Source organism: Gadus macrocephalus, chromosome 23 (genome assembly GCF_031168955.1).
Source record: "Gadus macrocephalus chromosome 23, ASM3116895v1".
NCBI classification, from domain to species: Eukaryota; Metazoa; Chordata; class Actinopteri; order Gadiformes; family Gadidae; genus Gadus; species Gadus macrocephalus.
The window spans coordinates 14,319,047-14,340,234 of record NC_082404.1 but is presented as its reverse complement, the minus strand read 5'-3'; the positions used below and the strand labels follow the sequence as shown (position 1 = coordinate 14,340,234).

Genomic DNA, 21,188 nt, shown 5'->3' with positions numbered 1-21,188 from the left:
TTAGATGCATAGTTATTAGTCAGCTATTCATAATCACTAATAAATCATAAATTCGATAATTAGATGATGATTCATAGTTTTATAAAGCAAACAATATTTTTGCAATGTCTTAATAATGCTTTGATAACACTTAATAATGCTTGAATTCACTCTATGAATAGTGAACTATGAATTCACTATGTACTTGTTGTTCAGGCACCCAGTGCAACTTTATGTAAACATTCAATGAAAAATAAACATTCAATTTCTAGTCTTTTTTACACGTAGTAAGTTTCAATAACTCCATACCATTACATATCGACATTCAAGGAGCAAAGATGAGACGTCGTTGTGTGGTGAGAACTGATAGAAAATCGTAAACAACAACAATCGCCGGTGGGGAGAAGCCATTTTTCCATTGACTGGAAGCCTTCTTTATTTATTGTAGGTTACAAAAAATAAAGAAAATGGCGGCATTGTTGTTGTTATCGATTTTGTATCAGTTCTCACCACACAACGACGTCTCATCTTTGCTGCTTAAATGTCGGTATGTAATGGTATGGAGTTATTGAAACTTACTACGTGTAAAAAAGACTAGAAATTGAATGTTTATTTTTAAGCCTCGAAAGTTGCACTGGGTGCCTTTAACAGTAAGAGTCCATGCAGCGCATCAGGCTGAGCTCCCTTCTGTAGACCTAATAAAGATCTGTATGTCACTGTCACTTACAATTGATTGCATTTAATGAGCTTGAATAAATAATGCAGACCTTCCTGTGTGCCTATCCAGACAAGACACACAAACACACTTAGCAATGGTTTGATACCCTTCAATTGGGCTGTCTTCATTCAACTATATTTTGAGTGAATGTCTTGCTAGCATTTGCATTATGAAACTTACTTCCATAGCTGAACGGACCCATAGATAGACCACGTCTAGTGCATTGAGTCCTGCACATCGAAGTGCTGCAGGCCCAGGTTTATGCTTTCAACCAGAGACAAGCGCAGGATAGCTGTTGTCAATTAATGGATCTTTTTTTTAAGAAACAACGTTGCAGATACATAAGGTTGGTTAGGCAATTCATGTTAGAAGCATATTTGGGCATTTTTAAGGACATTCTCTTTAAATGGCAACAGCGATCAATAAATCATATGCTCTGACAAACGAAAAAATCCATTATCTGTGACTGTCGCAGCCTGCAGTAAAGCCTTCCAATCCTTTAATTTGGCCTTAGTGAAATTATAGGATGGCCTTCCTGTCAGTCTACCTACCTGTCTGTTTACCTACCTGTCTGTTTACCTACCTGTCTGTCTGTCTACCAGTCTGTCTCTCTACCTACCTGTCTGTCTATCTACCTTTCTGTCTACCTACCCGCCTAATGAGGGCACTGCCCATGGATTCATTGCTCATAACCGGAGTCTTCCTCAAGGCTAGCAGACCTGTTGCTAAAGCTAGCGAGCTAGTACCACATGACTGGAGTCTTCCTCAAGGCTAGCAGACCTGTTGCTAAAGCCAGCGAGCTAGTCATATGTTTTGGGGGAGTGGCATTTGAGGTCTGGCTGGTTTCACCTACCCCAGCTTTAAGGCTGTTCACACAGAGAAGCTTGAGGCTATAGATAGAAGAAGCACAACTTTCTGATGACCTCTTCCTTATTCCATATTTAACCCCAGAGGGACTCAGCGATGAGGCTTCGGACAGTGACACTGTAACATTATCATAGGTCAGGTGAAATACACTGGGTCAATATACCAGGCTGAAGCATTAGCTTAGTGAAAGATGTACTTAAACCCAGTCATTTAATTATTCTTGTTAAGAGTTTTGCAATGTGTACTATCAAACAAATTTAACACAGAGCTTGCACATCTTTAGATAATTAGGGGTTAGTGGCCTAGCCGGTCTCTGTCTCTGTTCAGAGCTGGAATTCATCCAAATACACCAGAAACACAGCTACTACTTAGTAGGCCTACTAACTATTGAAAGCTGCACCATCTAAGTTTTCCAACTCACAAAAGTGGCTCAGTCGGTTACACTTTTATCTGTAAACTGTATTGCTACACAGGCCTACAATATCAGATGTTAGCAAAGAACAAATTGTTGACAACTAGTGTTGTCATGTACTTGTAGTTTAAGGTGAGTATCGTGTGTGTTGTGTAGCCTCACAGTGTAGTATAAGGTGAGTGTCTGTGTGTGTTGTGATGAACTATCACAGTGTAGTTTAAGGTGAGCGTCGGTGTGTGTTGTGTCACAGCGTAGTTTAAGGTGAGCGTCGGTGTGTGTTGTGTACTATCACAGCGTAGTTTAAGGTGAGCGTCGGTGTGTGTTGTGTACTATCACAGCGTAGTTTAAGGTGAGCGTCGGTGTGTGTTGTGTACTATCACAGCGTAGTTTAAGGTGAGCGTCGGTGTGTGTTGTGTACTATCACAGCGTAGTTTAAGGTGAGCGTCGGTGTGTGTTGTGTACTATCACAGCGTAGTTTAAGGTGAGCGTCGGTGTGTGTTGTGTACTATCACAGCGTAGTTTAAGGTGAGCGTCGGTGTGTGGTTTTTGCGTCACAGTACAGCGCAGAATGTCGTCACATCTCTCATCTCATCTCCATCTCATCGTCATCCGCTTATCCGGGGTCGGGTCGCGGGGGGAGCAGCTCAAGCAGGGGGCCCCAGACTTCCCTTTCCCGGGCCACATTGACGTCACATCGCATTATGTTCAAACTTCATCTGTGAAAATGTTTCTTTTATTTGGATATTGCTCTGGCCGTATCACAATCTATCGAAATGTTGCAGTACAGAAGCCTCACACAGTATGTACAAAACAATGACAAGTGTAATTGTTTGGCAGATGAACAAACTGAGGACTCTGACACCGATACATCTATTACTGTTTGGCAGAAGATCTAACAGCATATGAAGCAGAACAGAACAGAAGCCTTGTGACACTTCTCACTTCTTACCCTTTGAGTTGGAGCAGAAAGTCACAGTGAACTCATTATAGTAAACTATAAGCACCAATTATAGCCATCCATCATGAATAAGTCTCTGTTTCTTGTATCAAATCAAAGCGGGAGAGATCGCTAAATGACTCTCCAGTGCCCACTTCCTGGCGGCCGGCGGCCATTACAGAGACATGCGAGGACTGCATACGCAGACAAGATACATTATTTAGAAATGAGGCTCAGGTTTTTAAATAACAAACTGCTTTGTTGCTTTTTACATAACACGATGAAACTCATACACATATCAAATCGTATCAGTGGCCTCTGTATTTTAAAGGTGAATTGGAAAATGTTCACATCACGCTAACATTATTTACATGCTTTACAAAAGCATTTTCTTCTCCTTTAAAAAACCAAGGCAAGGATCTTTTCTTAATTTGACTTAATTTTGTGATGTGCTTCAAACAAATGTTTCAACCAGATTTCCAAATCCCGTTTTTGGGGATCTCAGCATAAACCTTTCTTCCAACTGAATCCAATCTGTTAGATTGGGTTGTTTCAAACCATAGCAGTCCCATTTAGTCACACAAACATTGTGCAGATGAACCAACACAAACTTAAATGACTGCAGCAACTCCGGCTTGCAGGGCCACTAGAATTAAGAACGGAGCCCATATTTAGAATCATAGCCACCTGCATCACTTTAGGATTATAACCCAGTTATTACCTTGTATTATTAAAATGAAGCCCTTTTGACTAATCGAAGCAGAATACATTGCATAAACAGCTTGGTTTATTTGTCATCATTTATTGACAATGCAGGTATTATTTTTCAATTCTAGTCAATGTGATCTTAGAAACTCTTCTGTATGTCAAACTTTGCCCTTTTTTGGAAAACAAATTCAAATACAAATGAACAGCTTGACATGTTTGTTGTCATTATTCACGTCTTCTTTAATTTCTAAAGAACATTCATTCAAGACAGCAGAGCAATCTTTTTTAATTATCTTTATTCAGCAAAATAACATTGATTTTATAAATTTCTGCTCAAACTTACCATCACCTAACCCCTGTACACACCCCTTATCATCACCTAACCCCTGTACACACCCCTTATCATCACCTAACCCCTGTACACACCCCTTATCATCACCTAACCCCTGTACACACCCCTTATCATCACCTAACCCCTGTACACACCCCTTATCATCACCTAACCCCTGTACACAACCCTTACCCCGGTCCCTACCATCACCTAACCCCTGTACACAACCCTTACCATCACCTAACCCCTGTACACACCCCTTACCATCACCTTACCCCTGTACACAACCCTTACCCCGGTCCCTACCTTCACCTAACCCCTGTACACATCCCTTATCCCAGTGATTTAGATTCCTTTTCCTTTATTCACAGGGAAATTTAGATCAGCTTCTACATAACATTGGTTTCTTGAAAAGAAAACTGGTGAGAAGATTCAAGACAACAAATAGCATTCTCAAATAAAGAGAATTGATTATATATTTGATCCACACACACGATAAACTATTTGGAACAACAATGACTTTGCCATTGACTGTAAACATGCTTTTAAAACAGGTTTTGAGAAAATGTAGATGACAGAACGATGGGGTACAAATGCAAGAGTTGTGAAAATCCACTTGTGATCAATGTGTTATATAGGTATGTGTGTTTTAATGTGCGCATTTATGTTTGCAAGTTTTGGCATTAAGATAAAGTAAACAAGTCATTAGCAATAAGCTAATATCCGGGGTCACCTCTCCTCATCTTAGTGTATTCCCCTTCGTCATCAGAACAAACACAAGACGAGAGGCACAGCAGCCAAAGCTATGTGTGTTGTTACCGAGGGTCAGGTGAAGACAGCATGGTTCACTGGTAGAATTATTAGCATTTCATCTGATGGTCCCATAAACATTAGATTGGGTTTTATTGAATCAATTTGGGATAAAATGCAAATTAAAACAACATAGGCATTTTTTTCCACACCAAACGTAATGTATTACAAATAGAATAGACAGTTACAAGAAGGTAAACATCAGAGGTATACTTGTGATGTAGCACATAAAATAGCATGGTACATTCTTTTTACAAAAGACTAAGTCATGTATAGAGATCATTTAATAAAGGAGAGGTTGTGTATTTTTGTGTTGAAATTATGAATAAAGATAAATTACTCCAACTAAATTAGGAATCTCAGCAATACTTTCTTTTCTTAAACTCACAATTCTTGGATAAAACTGTAGACCTACTGTTTGATATGTAATGACTTGGTTTAGCGAGTGTAAGCTATGGTTAACTGACAAATTGTATTGCCAGTTTTAGTTTTTTTTATGAAATACGTATTTATATATTTATATATCTATAATGTAATTACATACTACACAAATATAGACTCTTTTTTTTCTTTGTAATATCTGAATACTGGACAAATGATCTCAAACAAATAAACAAAGTGAATAAACAATGACAATGTTAGTCTTTAATAAGAGGTGGTCAATGAGAGACAGTGTCCATATTTCACTTGAAAGATTGAAGTACAGATGTGCAGTAGAAATCCGTTGGATGAGGAAATCCAACCTCTGTAAAGGTGACTGATGTTGACAGTAGCTCAGAACAATGTGGGGTAGGAGGCTAGTGGCTAGTGGCTAGGAGAGGAGGGACCAACTTGGCGGAAGTAAGAGGCTTTTCTTTCACTTCAATCAGGAGAGTGCATTGGGATGCAAATTATGGTAGCCCTCGAAACGGTAATAAGGCTTCCCTCGCCAAACCACACCCCAGAAGAAGAAGAAGAAGAAGAGTGGGTCCACCGCCTGAGGAGGTTCTGGTACCTGTAGGAACAATGCACACATGGTGAAGACGCTCTCTAGTCGTCCATTCCTCCACCAAACCCTCCCGCTATGTACAAGACAACCCAACAGCTCAATACATGACGCTCTATTTAAGGAGTTGTGATTATCAGCGCTGGATATCAGGCATGTCCTATCCGTGATAGAGTTTGTCTCTCACTTCTACTGCACTCGCCTGACCAGTGATCTGGAAATTAAATTGACTGCAATTATATAGCGCTTTTTTGTAACCAGTGGCCATCCAAAGTGCATTACAATATTGCCTTACATTCACACATTCATGCACACATTCACGCATTCACAAACCGACGGCGACGTCAGCCATGCAAAGCGACAGCCAGCTTGTTCGGGAGCAGTGAGGGTTAGGTGCCTTGCTCAGGGATACCTCGACACTCCGCTAGGAGGAGCTGGGGATCGAACTAGCAATCTTGCGGTTAGCAATCAACCCGCTCTACCTCCTGAGCTGCTGCCGCCCAAATTAGACTTGAAATGTACACTACTCGACTGAGGAAAGCTTGATTTACAGCCCGACAACTGAGAGTGGATAAAGAAAACAGTTCGGGGGCATTTGGGGGAGGACATTGTATTGTAAAATAATAGACTGATTTACCATAAGCTGATGCTCCTTAACGCTATGCTGAGGGCTACAAAGATGTCAGGGAAACCCCTGTAAACCACCGCAATGTTCCCGCTTTACAATCTACCTCAGGAGCATTGTGTGGGTTCGGGTTTGGGTTGTCCGATACTGATGCGGTTTGAGATCTGATCCGAGGTCTGACCATCTCCTCACATGTACAGCGTACGTACGTACAACCTTTGGGAGTATGGATCAAATGTGCATTAAAATTTCAATTTCTTTACCAAGTAGACTTGATGACCGCCCCCCCCCATTCAGAATAACATGTGGTCATGGTACTCTGAGAATCCCTCTCAAGTTAGAGGTTCTGACTTAGCATGTCGTCATGTTACTCTGAGAATCCCTCTCCATCTAGAGGTTCGGACTTGACTCTCAACAGATGCCGTTATTGCTTGGATAGTTTGCTGACCCACGGAGTACCTGGTTGGCTGATCAGTTGGTTGATCATCTCAACGACTGGCTGAGCAACAGATGTATAATGCATAACCATAGTGGAAGAATGTCACATGTCAACAGCTAAAAACTTCAGTCCCATCGGCCCCAGTTCCTGCCCGCTCAGTGTAGCACACCACTTCCTCCACTGTCACAAACTGTAGCTCTGTACTTTGTTCATCTCCTGTACTGAGTACAGGGGATGCACTGATTACTGGACTGAGTGCAGGAGATGTACAAAGCACAGGGCTACAGTATGTACGTGGGCTACATACAGTGCACATCTAAAGAAAGCCAACAACATTTATTGTGTAGTTCCTGCAATAGCTCCCCCCACCAAGAGAGACTTTTCCTCTAGAGACATCACTTGTAAACCAGCTGTGTGGGGAAAATCAACCAAGAAGAGCTCCCATTGACCACACAGGAAGCATCTCATCTGTTTTGTCAAATCTGCTAAAATAAGATACAATACAAGAGGAACAATGTTGAATAGGAATAATGAGATTGATACCCTGTAACAAAACGGAACATGATGGCTTTGAACACCAGGCCATCTAATTGGATGAGAGCCGCTCACTCAATGGGGTAGTAAAATGTCAACGTGATAACAGCCAACTATAAAAATGACGACCTGCCTGATTGGTCTATAGACAGGCTCTATTGTTTATGTTGAAATGAAGTATGATTCAGCTCCATCCACAGCTCTGCAGCTTGAGCACAGAGTTACTACACTCACTAGTTTCTGGAAGAGAGTTACTACACTCACTAGTTTCTGGTAGAGAGTTACTACACTCACTAGTTTCTGGTATAGAGTTACAACACTCACTAGCTTCTGGTAGAGACTTACTACACTGACTAGTTTCTGGTAGAGGGTTAACTACACACACGCATTTCTTCGGGAGAAGATTGCCAACAATCACAGTTTCTATCTTAGAAATATGTTTTCTGATAATCTATGCATCTGTCTGAACACATTCAATTTCCATTTTGATGAAAGCCTCTGTGATTCAATGTTTTCTCAGAGTGTTTAAGATGTATTTTGAGCGTTGCCCAAAGGAGACGATGTTTAAATGAAGCCTCTCCTCCTGGATGCGTGAAAACAACGATGTCAGGAAGGATGGATGTCGAGTTGGGATTTAACAACAGCTGACACACAGTCAGGCAGTAGCAGTGCAGAGCAGCTTCCTCCCTAATGTGTCTGACGCCGTCCCCAGCCCTCTCCCCTCACCAGTCACCCTCTCCCCCAGCTGGCGCGGGCCTTGTTGTTTACAGATGCAGCAATGCGGAAAAGGGAAATTTGGAGCACTAGTTCAAATTCAATTTAATCACAGTGCATTTGCCTTTTATTGCCCACCTGCCTCAAACCTCCTATCCAATGAAAGAACTCTGTTGCCCTCATTCTGTGGCTTGATTCACACTGGGCCAGACTAGTTGCACAGCTACAAGCAGGCACTTATGGTGTGAGACGCAGGAGACACAAGATCCTACAACACAGTTGTCAGCATAATTCCGGCCTAATAAAGTCCCGCTCTGTAGCCCAGGGGAATATTCAACTCTTCACCTCCACTCAGCAGCCGGTAATATCTCCATGCCTCTTTGTTGTGCTTTAGGGTGAATACGACTCTCCCAGCATAATGGACTTTCTGTTTCAACTAGCTAACCAGCAGGGAAATAATTGGCAGTCAAGATGAGAAGTGCCCCAAAATGATAGCATATCAGTAGTAAAAAGGCAATGCAGATAAAAAAATCCCATTTTGTCCCGAGGCCGGTTTGAAGAGTAGAATGATAATGTGAACCTTTAAGGCATGCTGTATTCTTTGTGTGTCGCTGGTTCCAATAAGCAGCTCCTTTGTTATGAGATGCATCTTCCCTCGAGTTTGGTTTGGGAGGGCAACAATGTGTACACAAAGGACTGTATGTTGTAATTGAATATAAAAGCTTTTTGGGGAACTGAATAGCATCTAAAAAGGGAAAAGTTGTAACCTCTTCCGCTGCGTGGATGTATAATTACAGTTGCTGCAATCTTCTAAATGTTAGACCGATGCACACAGAATGAGCACATTCAGTTTGACCTGAATACTGTGGAGGAATTGATAGAGGGAGTAGAAGCATGCGTGGTGCATGTCACTCCAACGCCCTGCCTCCAGATATCCTCAAGAGAGGCCTTTTTGAAGGTTAGGGGACATGTTCACCAGTCAGGTTCCATTTGAGAGACGCATCAGACGAGCATGCCAACCTACTCACTGTTAGCACGTACTGTATTTGTTGTAAGCCATAGTTTGTAAGTTGAGTCCTGTTCTCTGAAACACGTTCGGTTTGCTTGCAAGCCGTGACCACATCCTCTATCTGGCCTGTCTCCGCATGCTGTCCTCCAGGTTCACAAAGGCTCAACCCAACTGAGCAGGGAAAGGAAATGCTCCGGGGTGCTGAACAAACTAAAGAACTGTGTTCCAGTTCTTAGACTAAATCGAATCGCTCCTGCTGTTCTGACCTCAAAATTATGTTTCAAGCGCAATTACTTTTACCTGAGCTATGGATGTGTTTGTTTGACTGGGATCTGTTACCTGAACTGGGGATGTGTTTGTTTGACTGGGATCTCTTACCTGAGCTGGTGATGTGTGTGCTAGACTGGGATCTGTTACCTGAGTTTGGGATGTTTGTGGATCTCTTACCTGAGCTGGGGATGTCTTTGTTAGACTGGGATCTGTTACCTGAGTTTGGGATGTGTGTGGATCTCTTACCTGAGCTGGGGATGTCTTTGGCCGACTTGGAAGGCTCCCGGGAGCTGGATGTTGAGCCGGCCATCTGGTCGCCACCGCTCATGGTGTCTGGCCCCAGAGGAGAGCTGGGCTTGCGCGGCTTCTTGTCGGTGAGATGCAGGGGGGAGGACTTCTTGACGGGCAGCGTTGGCCGCTGGGGTCGCAGCAGGGTGCTGTTGACCTTCAGCCACGCCTGGGCTTTGTGCTCCAGGAGCTCCCCGTAGTTCGCCAGAGTGACCCGGCACTCGTAGAGCCCCTCGTCGTTCTTGCTGACCCTGGAGATCTGGAGCTTGTGCGAGATGTCGTTGCCCTGGACTTTTACCGTCTTCATCACACAAAGGGTACAAAATGGTTATATCCGTGTTTTTTCATGAATATGAATATGTCATGGTACATGTGATAAAATTCATTTTCACTTGATGGAAAAAAGTGTGAACTAAACTTACACTTATTTTATTCCCATCCATGTCAGGGTCCACCTCTACTGGGGTTTCCAGCTGCAAACACAAACAGAATAAACCAGGTCACTAAAATACGAGTTTATAGGGTTAGTATGTATAACGGTTGGTAGCGTTACCCTAATATGGGTGATGTAGTAAAGCAGCCATCTTCTGAAATGTCTCAAGTATCACACTGACACAAAATAAGATCTTTGACTCAATTAATAGTCACAAACAACTGAAGAATGACGCATTTGAAAACCAGTCATCCTCTTCAACAACAGCAATATTCACCTCGATGGTCCGAACCACAATCCAAAACCAGGAATATTCTCAACACTCCATTGCGGGCCACTGTTTAAATATCAAAGGTGGACGTTATGTCGTCTGTGTATTTGCTGTGCTTGAAATTGATCAAATTGGAGTAAAAAGTCAATTCATTCACAAACTGAATCACCCCCGCTACGCAAACATGTATGTACTCTGGCAGACGGTCAGCACAGAATAAATGACTTGGTGGAGCTACTTTTGAGCGTTACAACAGAAAGAAACAGAGTAGCTGTTCCTCAATGCAATGCGAACAATCAGTCATCAATCTATCATCCTATCGTGGTAATTTGTTCAAAACGATTTTCTCTCAATGACTATTGACTGTTCAATTGGATGACCCATTTTCAGGAGTTGGTCTAAGCTCCAAGATCCATGAGGACCAACAAGGTATCAACGAGGTGACCGAAGAGGATGTGGAGATGAAGTATGAGGAGCCCAGGATCTCACAGAGGCGCCGCAGTGTTCAGGATGACCAGGTGTTGAAGTGTTAGCCTCCTACCAGCTAACTGCTGGGAGAGCACTTCAACGTCAGGGTACACTGGCTGCACAATAATGAGGACTTGCTTTCCGAGGAAGCGTAAACCCCTCTTGAATATGCATAAGGACACTGCTAGGCTAGGCTAATGCGACTGAGACTAGAGCAGCCAGTGCATCTCCCCAGCGCTGGGGAGGTAAACCAAACAAGCTGAGCTAGAAGTAGCTGAATCGTTTAGCGATGTAATGCACCACGAGGGACAATCCCGTTCCATAAGCTCCTCCCACCTCCTCCATGATAAACAGAGACAATTAAGTCCCCCCATCAGACATGTCCCCCAGGTCCACCAGAGAGCACTTTGGAGCTGTATCAACCCACAGCCATAAGGCGCATGTTCAATTGGGTGTCCCAGTATTATGGCTCTCTGTTCATTGCTTATCAAATAAACCCAAAAAACATATCCTTCACGCATGCTTTCTGATCACATGAACGAACCGATGGAAACATTTCTATCAGTACAGCTATGACATGAGGCATCTCCTCATGTGTTCTTTCAAAATTCTTACTTTGTTCCTTTCTTGACACTAAAATAAGCAAACAGACATTACAGAGGCAACTTGATGTGTGTATTTATTTATCTTGTTGAAGAGAATTCAAAATATGTTTTTGTTCAAAAAGATTCTGTGGAAATAAACACTTTTGATGAAGACACATATTATGAACGCTACATTTGACAGTCTAATTATTAGTTTGGCATCTTTAGATAATTGGTTTCCAGGATGCGTGTTTCAGCCTCTACCTCCTCCTGCCTCCCCACAGACACAAGATGACCTCACCTCATCAACTCTTCCAGAACACGATTGCTCCCTATTTCTACTGCACTACATATTTTAAGGTGTTTGTTTTAATAATGAATGTGTCAGAGGAAGGGCTGATGGAAAATGTGTAATTCATGCAATCATTTTGTCATTCAAATGTATTCGATAATAGGAAGGGTTCTTCAAAGCCCTGAAATGTCAACAAAGCGCGTTGCTGCTTGATGTAGAATGGCTTTACTCCTCCTAAGTATCCCAGGTGAAGCTGCCTCTGTTATATGATCACAAGCCTTTGAATCTCAATGCGACAAATCTCTTTTAGGAAATAAGCTGTCAGACGTAGAGAAAGAGACGATGTCCCTTCAGGCCGTGGAGCTATACGGACGCCGATGTTTGGATTCGTGCTTCAGAGGGGAATTAAATAGTCATCACAAATGTAACCACTTTGAGGGGGTGGGGGGGGGGGGGGGGTGGTGGTGGTGGTGGTGGTGGTGGGGGGGGTCTAAAGTGGTCCTTTAAGTCACCTCTTAAACTACATAGGCGTATCTGTATAACCCACAGACTACTCTCTCCAGGGATTTCAGAAGCAATGGTCAAAGCATTCTTTGAATTGTATTCATGTTTAGACTGGTAGATTGAAAATAAGAATATACCAACCTTTACCTCATAATGCTACGCATCCATTATGACCAGCAGGATATCCATATTTTTATTTTAACTATGTTTTTACTTTCTCTCCTAAAACATTTCTGAAAAAAATCCTCCTCTGAATTTCCACAATTTAAATAAAAACTGACTGTGAGCCAATGAAGTATCCAGAGCATTATCTACCGAGCGTCTGACCCCAGGGTCAGCCGGCTCAGTCTCATCCTGTTTACGGCTGTACAATGGTTCTAATATAATGATGAGGACAGCAAAGTACACGTGGAAACGAGGCAACAATACATGCAAGCATGCATGCAGATTGCAGCATGCACCAAATAAGGGTAAAATGATGTCACTGAAGACACAAAAAACATAATCCCGAAAAAAGAGTCTCAATGAATGCACAAAATAATACACACAAAGAAGCATGTGTGTGGCAAGACAGAAGAGGAACCGTTCACCGGTCACCGCCACGAAGAATTCAAACCATCAGGATATCAATGCAACCTCTATCGATAACTCATTTCCACCCAATATTCATAAACCAATAGAATATAAATATGCATGAAGTACAAAAGGAATTAAAATAGATTTAACGCCATGAAGACCTCAGGTTAAAGTGAAGCTGGCTGAGTAACCACGATTCAGCGTGATTTCCAAGGTGATGATGGGTAGAACGCACGAGCAACACGGTTAGTTAACCAACGCCAACGTCAGAACTAGAAGAACGATTAACAATTCACTGCATAGTGCTTCTCATGTGTGTGTGGGGTGTGATAACTCACCCAAGACCAGAGTGCAGCACTCACTGGCTGATGCACGGCTGGATCCCCCCTGGGTGATGCATGGCTGGCTGGACCCCCCCCCCCCCCCCCCCCCCCTCTGTGCTGGGAAGCCCCCCCATGGTGATGCAGGGAAGCCATTATGAGCCAGAACGTCCATCACACACACTGGCCGTCAAAGGGGATTTCTAGAAGTTCTAAACCTTTTCTTCAGGCCTATTGTGATGAAACACCAATCGCAATTCCACTGACCAATCAATACATTTGTGTCCTAATAGCAAATCCATGAGACACGAGGCATTTATGTCCGGGGGAAGTCATTAGGTTAACAAAAGACGATTCAAAGGACCAAAGTGAAAAATGAACTGAATCAGCTCTGGGATTGTTTACTGATTTATCATCTTTCTCTTTCTCATCAGACACAAACACATAGGAGTACATGTGGATCTTAATCCGAGCATTTATGCATATAAATGATATGGAATAAAAGAGGATGCCAAATCCATCTTCTGTGTGGCTCGGCGAACATAGTATATATCTTCTTTGATAGCATCTCGTAATTCATGTCCTGATTTACGACATGCTGTCACAACACTGGTTCTGTTGCGTCATGATGTGAAGCATAATTAGCTTTAGGGGCCACCATGATAAAACACTTGGCATTAGTGCCAAAAACCCACAACAGGAGTTTTTTCTCTGAACCTTTTAATCCAAAAGAAAAACCACATGTGTAGCAGCAGTATTGGTTTACAAAGTGGACTAATAATGTGAAAGGCATTTTAGAATACATCAAATTTACGAGGATTTACAAGTAAAACAGGTAAACATTATTGTATACAAAAAATAGAAGAAACATGGAGGTTTCCATAGTCTGTGACAAACATCATCTAACAAATATATTAGGATACAAGTCATTAGTTTAGACATCCAACAAGCCACCGAAGTGATTCGGTAGGTTATCAGAAACATGTCCAACTGGCTGGTGGAATCCTCTACTGAACGGAGAAGACCCTTAACAATAGCTTAGGTACCCCTGGGTAGTCTGAACAACATTACCCAAGAACCTGAATCTGCTGGGCCCAGTCTGAACCACATTACCCAACAACCTGAATCTGCCCACCGGCTAACCCATAAAGAGAATCAGCTATGCTAGAACAGATAAATAGTGACAGAAAATGTGATAATGTTAAGCAACGAAACAGAAAAACATTCCAGTAATATTAAAGTGCAACCATAGCTAACTAAATATCAGCTTCTCAATTTTCAAATGGAAAGCAACTGTTGCTTTGATTTATATCACATGACTCATAGATTAACGTCTCCCACACAATGTCTATGTCTTTGAATATATCATTGAGGGAACATGAGAACAGGAGATAGAGATAAGATAAAGAACGGGCCGGCCACCAAACGTTTGCAAAGTACAATAAATGATCTAACCTGGAAATTGAGCCTGGCTCAGTGAGTTACGAGGGCCATGGAGGCAGTAATCATTGGCTGTTGGCCTCCGTTGATAAAAGGATTATTGCCACCAACTGAACATGAGTACGTATCAACGTCTGATCAGCGCCGCAGCTGTTTTACTGCAACAATACATTAAATGTAATATCCTCTGACTTCTCTTCTGCCTCTGCAGGCCTGAAGCAATTAAAGAAGAATCAATGTGTTCAGACGGAAACCTCTGACAGCTCCATTATCCCGGCAATACGAGGAGCTTAGGGGGCTCATACTTCTATGGCTTGGTACTCATTTTGGGCCTTAACTCTCTGTCCACTCCTTAAGCAAACTCATCTTCGCAACGTTTATCATAACCAACTAAACCCTTCAGATTGTGTCTATTTAGTTTGGGGTTATTTTTTCCAAATGTGTTGCCTTCTATTTTCATCTTTCCTCTCATTGCACATCTCTCCGATCATCCAGGCTGTGTACACCTCCCTGTTTCGCATTGGTGGAGGCGGTTGACATGGTTCAGCGTCCCCCCGGGCGGTAGGATGATAGCTTTAACTGTGTTAAAGAACTTATTACTAATGGTTATTTTATTCATTATTTCTGATCGTTTAAAATCAAATAATCCATTAGGAAAGACTATCAAACAACATTGCACGAATACAAATAAGGACATTAAAAGTAATGATTTAGTTGAAGATTCAATTTAATTGATTGCTTCAATGTGTTACGGATATTAAATTTTCGCCTAAAGTATGTTCCAACTAAATCAGACCAGATACACTTTCTTGACCGATACAAATCCAGGATAGCAGGGTTCAACATGTTTAATTTCCTGAGTGACTTATTTAAGGCAATTTGTTGCATCACTGCTTATCTGATGAGTTCGGATCAAAAGGGCATGGGGGAAAACTGGAAGAAGAAAACGCGTTTAGACTGCAGCCGAGGTGCTGGAAGAGACTCTGATGCACACGTCCTGAGGACCTTGGTCCCTGACCGTCGACACACACTGCTACACACGGCTATGCGATGCAACACACCGCTACACACCACTGCACACTTCTGTGCAATGCAACACACCACTACACACTGCTACACACCACTACACACTGCCAGACACACAGGCCGTGCTCTCATGTCCCTTAGGTCCATGTCTCCAAAGTCCAAAAGACGGAAATAACGTAACACACGTATAATTATTATTAGCAACAGTAGCACGGTTTGTATTCTGTGCATAATCCGTATGTATGCATGCAAACGTGTGTAATTGGATCTGTGTTCACAGCACCTTACACATTATTAGGTCAGAGAAGAACCATCCTAATTCCCTCTGAGACCAATAAACCACGGTTCCCTATGCTGAAACCAAGGCAGCGACCAGGAATATATACTGTAATTTATACTGTACAGGACGCTTTCAATCATGCAATCGGAAGTTTAAAAGCCCATTGCAGGCCCTCTTGGTAAATCAGAGTCATAAAACTAAAAGGAGCCAGCAGGCACTTGTTATTGTAGCTGAAAGGTGGCCGAGAGGAGAGCTTTAATGACTGGGATGCCATGGTAGGAGCTCAGAGTGGGACGTGAACCCCTCCTGCTACATGGAGCTCAGTCCGACCAGACTCCCCAGCTCACGAGGTTTGGAGAGGGGGTCGTCTGCAGCGAATGACAAGAGGTGTAGTCAGTGAAGCCTACTTTGCACCTGATTGGATCAGTTTGAATCAATCAGATTCCGCAACAACCAATCTGATTCTGCAACACCCAATCAGATTGTGCAACACCCATGACGAGAATTGTCCTTCGAGGAAAGCCCTCGAGGCCTTCCTAGTTCATCTTACGTCGGAGTACTGGCCTGGAGATCAGATTAAGCTACGTCAACAGCAGCATCGATGCTAACTCCTTCACCAGCAGCCAGTCCAAACACAGCCTTTTCTCAGATTTCTCTTTCTCCATTCCTCTATTTGTACACTATATGGTTTACGTCAACAGAAAAACGATAGATGCAATCTTTTGTGTAGGGTCTTATTATTTTCTTCTATTTGCTGCACCTTATCCACCCCTGCCCCCCCCCCCCCCCCCTCCAATAAGGTCCTCAGTCACATCATCCTGGGACGTCCTGCCGTATCCATGGGGTCTATCTGCCCCTCCTGCACAGGACTGTCTGGGTCGATGCTCTCAGCTCTCCTCCAGGCTGAAATTGTGTAGTGATGTTGGCTGTAGATGGATGGAATCCACGACAGACTTCCTACAGAAGCAGCTCAATCCTCAATAATAGATTGTATTACTTAAGACCGCTGTGGGCTCAGTGTATCTTTGATGGAGAGTCCCTCAGACGGAGTGTACTCTGACAAACTGTTCTCCTATAGAATCTGTCCTGCACACTTAGAATAGTTTAACTTTGGTCAGCAGGGGAAGGTCATCTAAGGCTTCAGCTGTTGGAATTTCTCCACCTGGCATATTGTGGAATAGCAAAGCTCTTGATGGTGCCTCCAAATCCATCACCAATATCCAGCTTCTGGATGATCCCAGTTCACAGCATTCCGATCTGAACTGGAACGTTGTGGGTAAAGTACCGGTTGTTCCTTGACGTTGCCTCATGAGCCAAACCCTGACGGGGCAGTATGTTCTCCTCAATTCTAGTCGGCACATTGCTAGCCAATAGTTGAGCACCTGCACACTCATCAAACCGCAATGTTTAAATTTAATACAACAACTATTGTACTCATCAAGTAGCCTTGATGAAATATACGAAGCATGATTCTTCGTCAAAAATGCAGGTGCTTTAACCAAGGAAGACAAAACTACTTGGGGACAATATTCTAGAGATTTCCATTTTTTATTGTTTTATTTGTAGAAATACTCTATATCATTTTATTATCCTTTGAGTTAAATCAGTGTTATTTAGGCGTCTCGGGGAAGAACCGCTACTTTCTAATATAGAAATAAGTAATTAGGATCAATTAGGAATCTTATTTAGTATTGACTTCTTTACTTCAACAGATCACAATATAATCTAAGTCTGATCACTCAGTAGTTTGACAAAATCATTTGCTGGGGGTCCGCATAAGCATTATAATTACAAACAGAATCACTATGACAACCAATTATTTGATATCTCTCCTGTATGACGTCATTATGCGAAATAAGGAAATAATAATATTATATGATAACAATATAGGTCCATCCCACCACAATCTCAGTTTAGTTCAGTAACTTTTTCCAATGTCTCTTTGTTCGCTCCCTTTGGACACATGTGGAATATTCACTGCATCTTAAAACACAGGCACTTTAAAACAACCATGAAAGATGCATTTAATGAAAGAAGCACATTCACCGCTCTCTGAATCTTAATGTATTATTTATATATATCTGATCACCAGTGGTACTTTCCTCACCAAATCATTCCAGATAATCCTTCATGCAAGACAGGAGACGTTACGAGTCCAAGGTCCGGATCGATAGGCCGATGCAGGCAACATCTGCTCGCCTCGTCGGATCAGAAGCCAGATGAAATGCGGTGACGCAAGTGTGCCGACAACAATAGCCTAATGATCACGGCTTGTTCTAGTGACATGAACGTCTCAGAGCCCACACATGTGCGTCATATCTGTTACCGATGTACACCGTGTACCCTCGCAGTCAAGAAGGGGCAGGGCTGGATGTCTGAGCACATCAGGCTCCACCACTCGAAACCCAGAGACACACGTCTCAGAGTGTTAGAGAAATATCAGAGATATCCTCAATGTTCTCAAACCTGTCAGATGTTCTTGTCTACACCGGGATGATCCACATGACATCTATACAACTAAAGGAAAACAGGCCAAACCACATATGTACCATTGTAGACTTTGGATTTCAAATGAAGGCCTTAACCTGTGTTACTTTAAGGCTGATTGAAGTCAGGGTTTCAGGTGTCATGGAGATCTTTCCCTTATCGATGATCTATGACAAACTAACGTTAACTATTACCAACCCGCCCACCCATTGCCATTTTGCTGTTAGGCTGTAAATGTGTCGTCATTTTGTAAATGTGTTGTTTTAGACAATATGACTAACAATATAGTTACCATTCACTTCTTTATAGTATCGTTGCTCTTACAAAGTATGGTTTTGGAATGCTGAAAATAGCCAAGGGAAGGTTTCAACAACAGAACGATGTAGCATGACACTGAGCCTGGAGGGAGCACTGTTTTCTGTATTTACAGCATCATCAGGTGTCTAACACAGACCACTGCAACAGAAGGAGAATGCATTGTGACACTTGCCTTGGAAATGGAGCTTAGTCGTGAGGTAGAAGGTTTTGCAATAGAACAATATAGCTCATATTGCTCATACAACTCACTAAAAAGAAAAAGGAAATGCCAGCAATACCTCTTCTGCATGAACGTCCTCACTGCTGTCTGAGGGAACAGGCTCTCTGAAGAACCACCACTGGATCTCCAGATACACAGACGCCGTCCCACTCTGAAAAGCACATGCCATCTCGATGTTCTGTCCTTCTAAGGCTGTGGTGTTGGAAGGAAAATCTGTGAACTGCCCTGGAGAGGGGAGGAAGGGGGAGACATGAGGGCGATGAAGGAGGTGGCCTTGGTCATCAGTGAACAGTAACACACACTCCCGAATGTGGGACTGTGATTAGTACGTGAGATGGAAGTGGACCATGGAAGTTCTTTATTAATTATTTTAAGTCACTCTCTCTACGTCGGGTATTCTCTTGTTTTTGAAACCGCTGCGTCACATTTGAGTATGTTGTGTATATTTTGTGTTCAGTCTTAACAACGTTTATAGCTAGGCTAATTAAAAGTAATCAAAAAAATGATTATTTAAAAAAAAAATGTTTTGATGGAAAACGTCTCAACATGCCTTGACGCAAGGCTAGTCAAATCAATGTATTAATCCAGAGATAGACGTACAAATAAACATTCAGCCTCCACCTATTCTTTAGTCTGGAATGCAGGAGATTTGCTGCATGAAGCAGAGAGGCTGCGGAGCCTCCCCTCCCGCAGCCTCTCTGCCGTCCTCTCCATGTTGCTGAACCCCTCGGTGGTCTGCTCTAACACCAACCCCACTTTCCACTCACAGTAAGAATCTTTGAAACAAATGTCTTCAGAGATTCATGTCCAGGCCAATTGCAATCACGATGGTCGAAGTCCGGCAGCCCTAATGGGCTTCATGTGTTCTGAGCCGAACCTCTCAGAGTTCATTTCTAACACCAGTTGCGTTTTGTTACCATAAATGACAAATGGGCAAAGGGTTTATCTTAGCGTGTATTGAAGGTCTCCATTTGAAGGCATATCCTTCGTTATCGGCTCGGTTTCAAACGCGTATTTTTTCAGATTGTCTGCACTTGTTACATCTCGTCCGCTCGTCTGACGATCAGACATTCTGTTCACTTCTTACCTTCGAACGAGAATCCCATCTGGAAACAGAGCCCGGCTAAGACCGCAAATCCAACAGAGTCGTGCGAGTTCCACATCATTCCAACGAGCAGGTCGATGATCAGCAGAAAGGGACGAAATCAGATCCTCAACGCAGAAAAAAAAACAGCAGCGATGTCAGATAGAGTCCGGTGTGACCGGGGAGCGGAGCGCAGACGACCGGAGGACCGGGGACATGCTGCTCCACGAAGATCGGGAGCTCTTCACTACTGCTGCTCCTCGATGTGGCACCACGACGCTGTGCGGGAGACGGGCTGCTGCGAGGGTGGTGCTGCGAGGGTGGTGCTGAGGGGACGTCAGGGTACTGGCCCCCTGTGGTGCTGTAAGGGTGGTGCTGAGGAGACGTTAGGGTACTCGCCCCTTGTGGTGCTGTGAGGTGGTGCTGCTGCTGTGAGGATGGTGTTGGGAGAAGACGTCAGGGTACTCGCCCCCTGTGGTGCTGGAAGGGTGGTGCTCTGAGGAGACGTCAGGGTACTCGCCCCCTGTGGTGCTGTAAGGGTGGTGCTCTGAGGAGACGTCAGGGTACTCGCCCCCTGTGGTGCTGCAGTGAGGGTGGTGCTGGGAGGGTGGTGCTCTGAGGAGACGTCAGGGTTCTCGCCCCCTGGTGCTGCTGTGAGGGTGGTGCTGTGAGGGTGGTGCTCTGAGGTGGTGCTGCTGTGAGGGTGGTGCTCTGAGGAGACGTCAGTGGGAGGGCCCCTGTGGTGCAGGGCCCAGTGGTGACCGGACGGGATGGGGCCCCTGGCTCCGGATGGACAGGGGGCCCCTGGCTCCGGACGGACGGGGGGCCCCTGGCTCCGGACGGACGGACGGCCCCTGGCTCCGGACGGACGGGAGGGGGCCCCTGGCTCCGGACGGACGGGAGGGGGCCCCTGGCTCCGGACGGGAGGGGGCCCCTGGCTCCGGACGGACGGACGGCCCCTGGCTCCGGACGGACGGGAGGGGGCCCCTGGCTCCCGACGGGATGGGGCCCCTGGCTCCGGACGGACAGGGGGCCTCTGGCTCCGGACGGGAGGGGGCCCCTGGCTCCAGACGGGAAGGACCTCTGGCTCCAGACGGGGTTGTGTGTATGTGTGTGTGGGGTGTGTGTGTGTGTGTGGAGGGGTGGGGGGGCGGGGGGGGCAGTTGATGAGCAGATTGGATCTGGATTGATCTATTGATTAAGAAGCTGATCAATTGATCAATACATTAAGAACGTGTATTGAATTGAGATATACCGCT

General features: G+C 43.9%; 1 protein-coding gene across 5 annotated transcripts; it reads right to left on the bottom strand.

Annotated features, from left to right (window-relative positions):
* Positions 1-3,682: 3,682 nt before the first annotated feature.
* vstm2a (V-set and transmembrane domain containing 2A) lies at positions 3,683-20,420 on the bottom strand. Of its 5 annotated transcripts, none has more exons than XR_009524327.1 (6): positions 19,933-20,420; positions 18,904-19,070; positions 10,049-10,099; positions 9,585-9,927; positions 4,121-5,756; positions 3,683-4,000 (listed from the first exon to the last, which is right to left on the bottom strand). XR_009524327.1 is itself a non-coding variant. In XM_060045089.1 (5 exons), exons 1-5 carry the CDS (start codon positions 20,009-20,011, stop codon positions 5,653-5,655), a joined length of 744 nt encoding a protein of 247 aa, XP_059901072.1. In that variant the 5' UTR covers positions 20,012-20,420; the 3' UTR covers positions 3,683-5,652. The 5 variants fall into 5 exon arrangements, 1 of the variants encoding a protein (XP_059901072.1); XR_009524326.1 differs by having other exon boundaries at positions 3,683-4,222; positions 4,265-5,756; XR_009524328.1 differs by having other exon boundaries at positions 3,683-4,120; positions 4,265-5,756.
* Between the last annotated feature and the right edge of the window lie 768 nt (positions 20,421-21,188).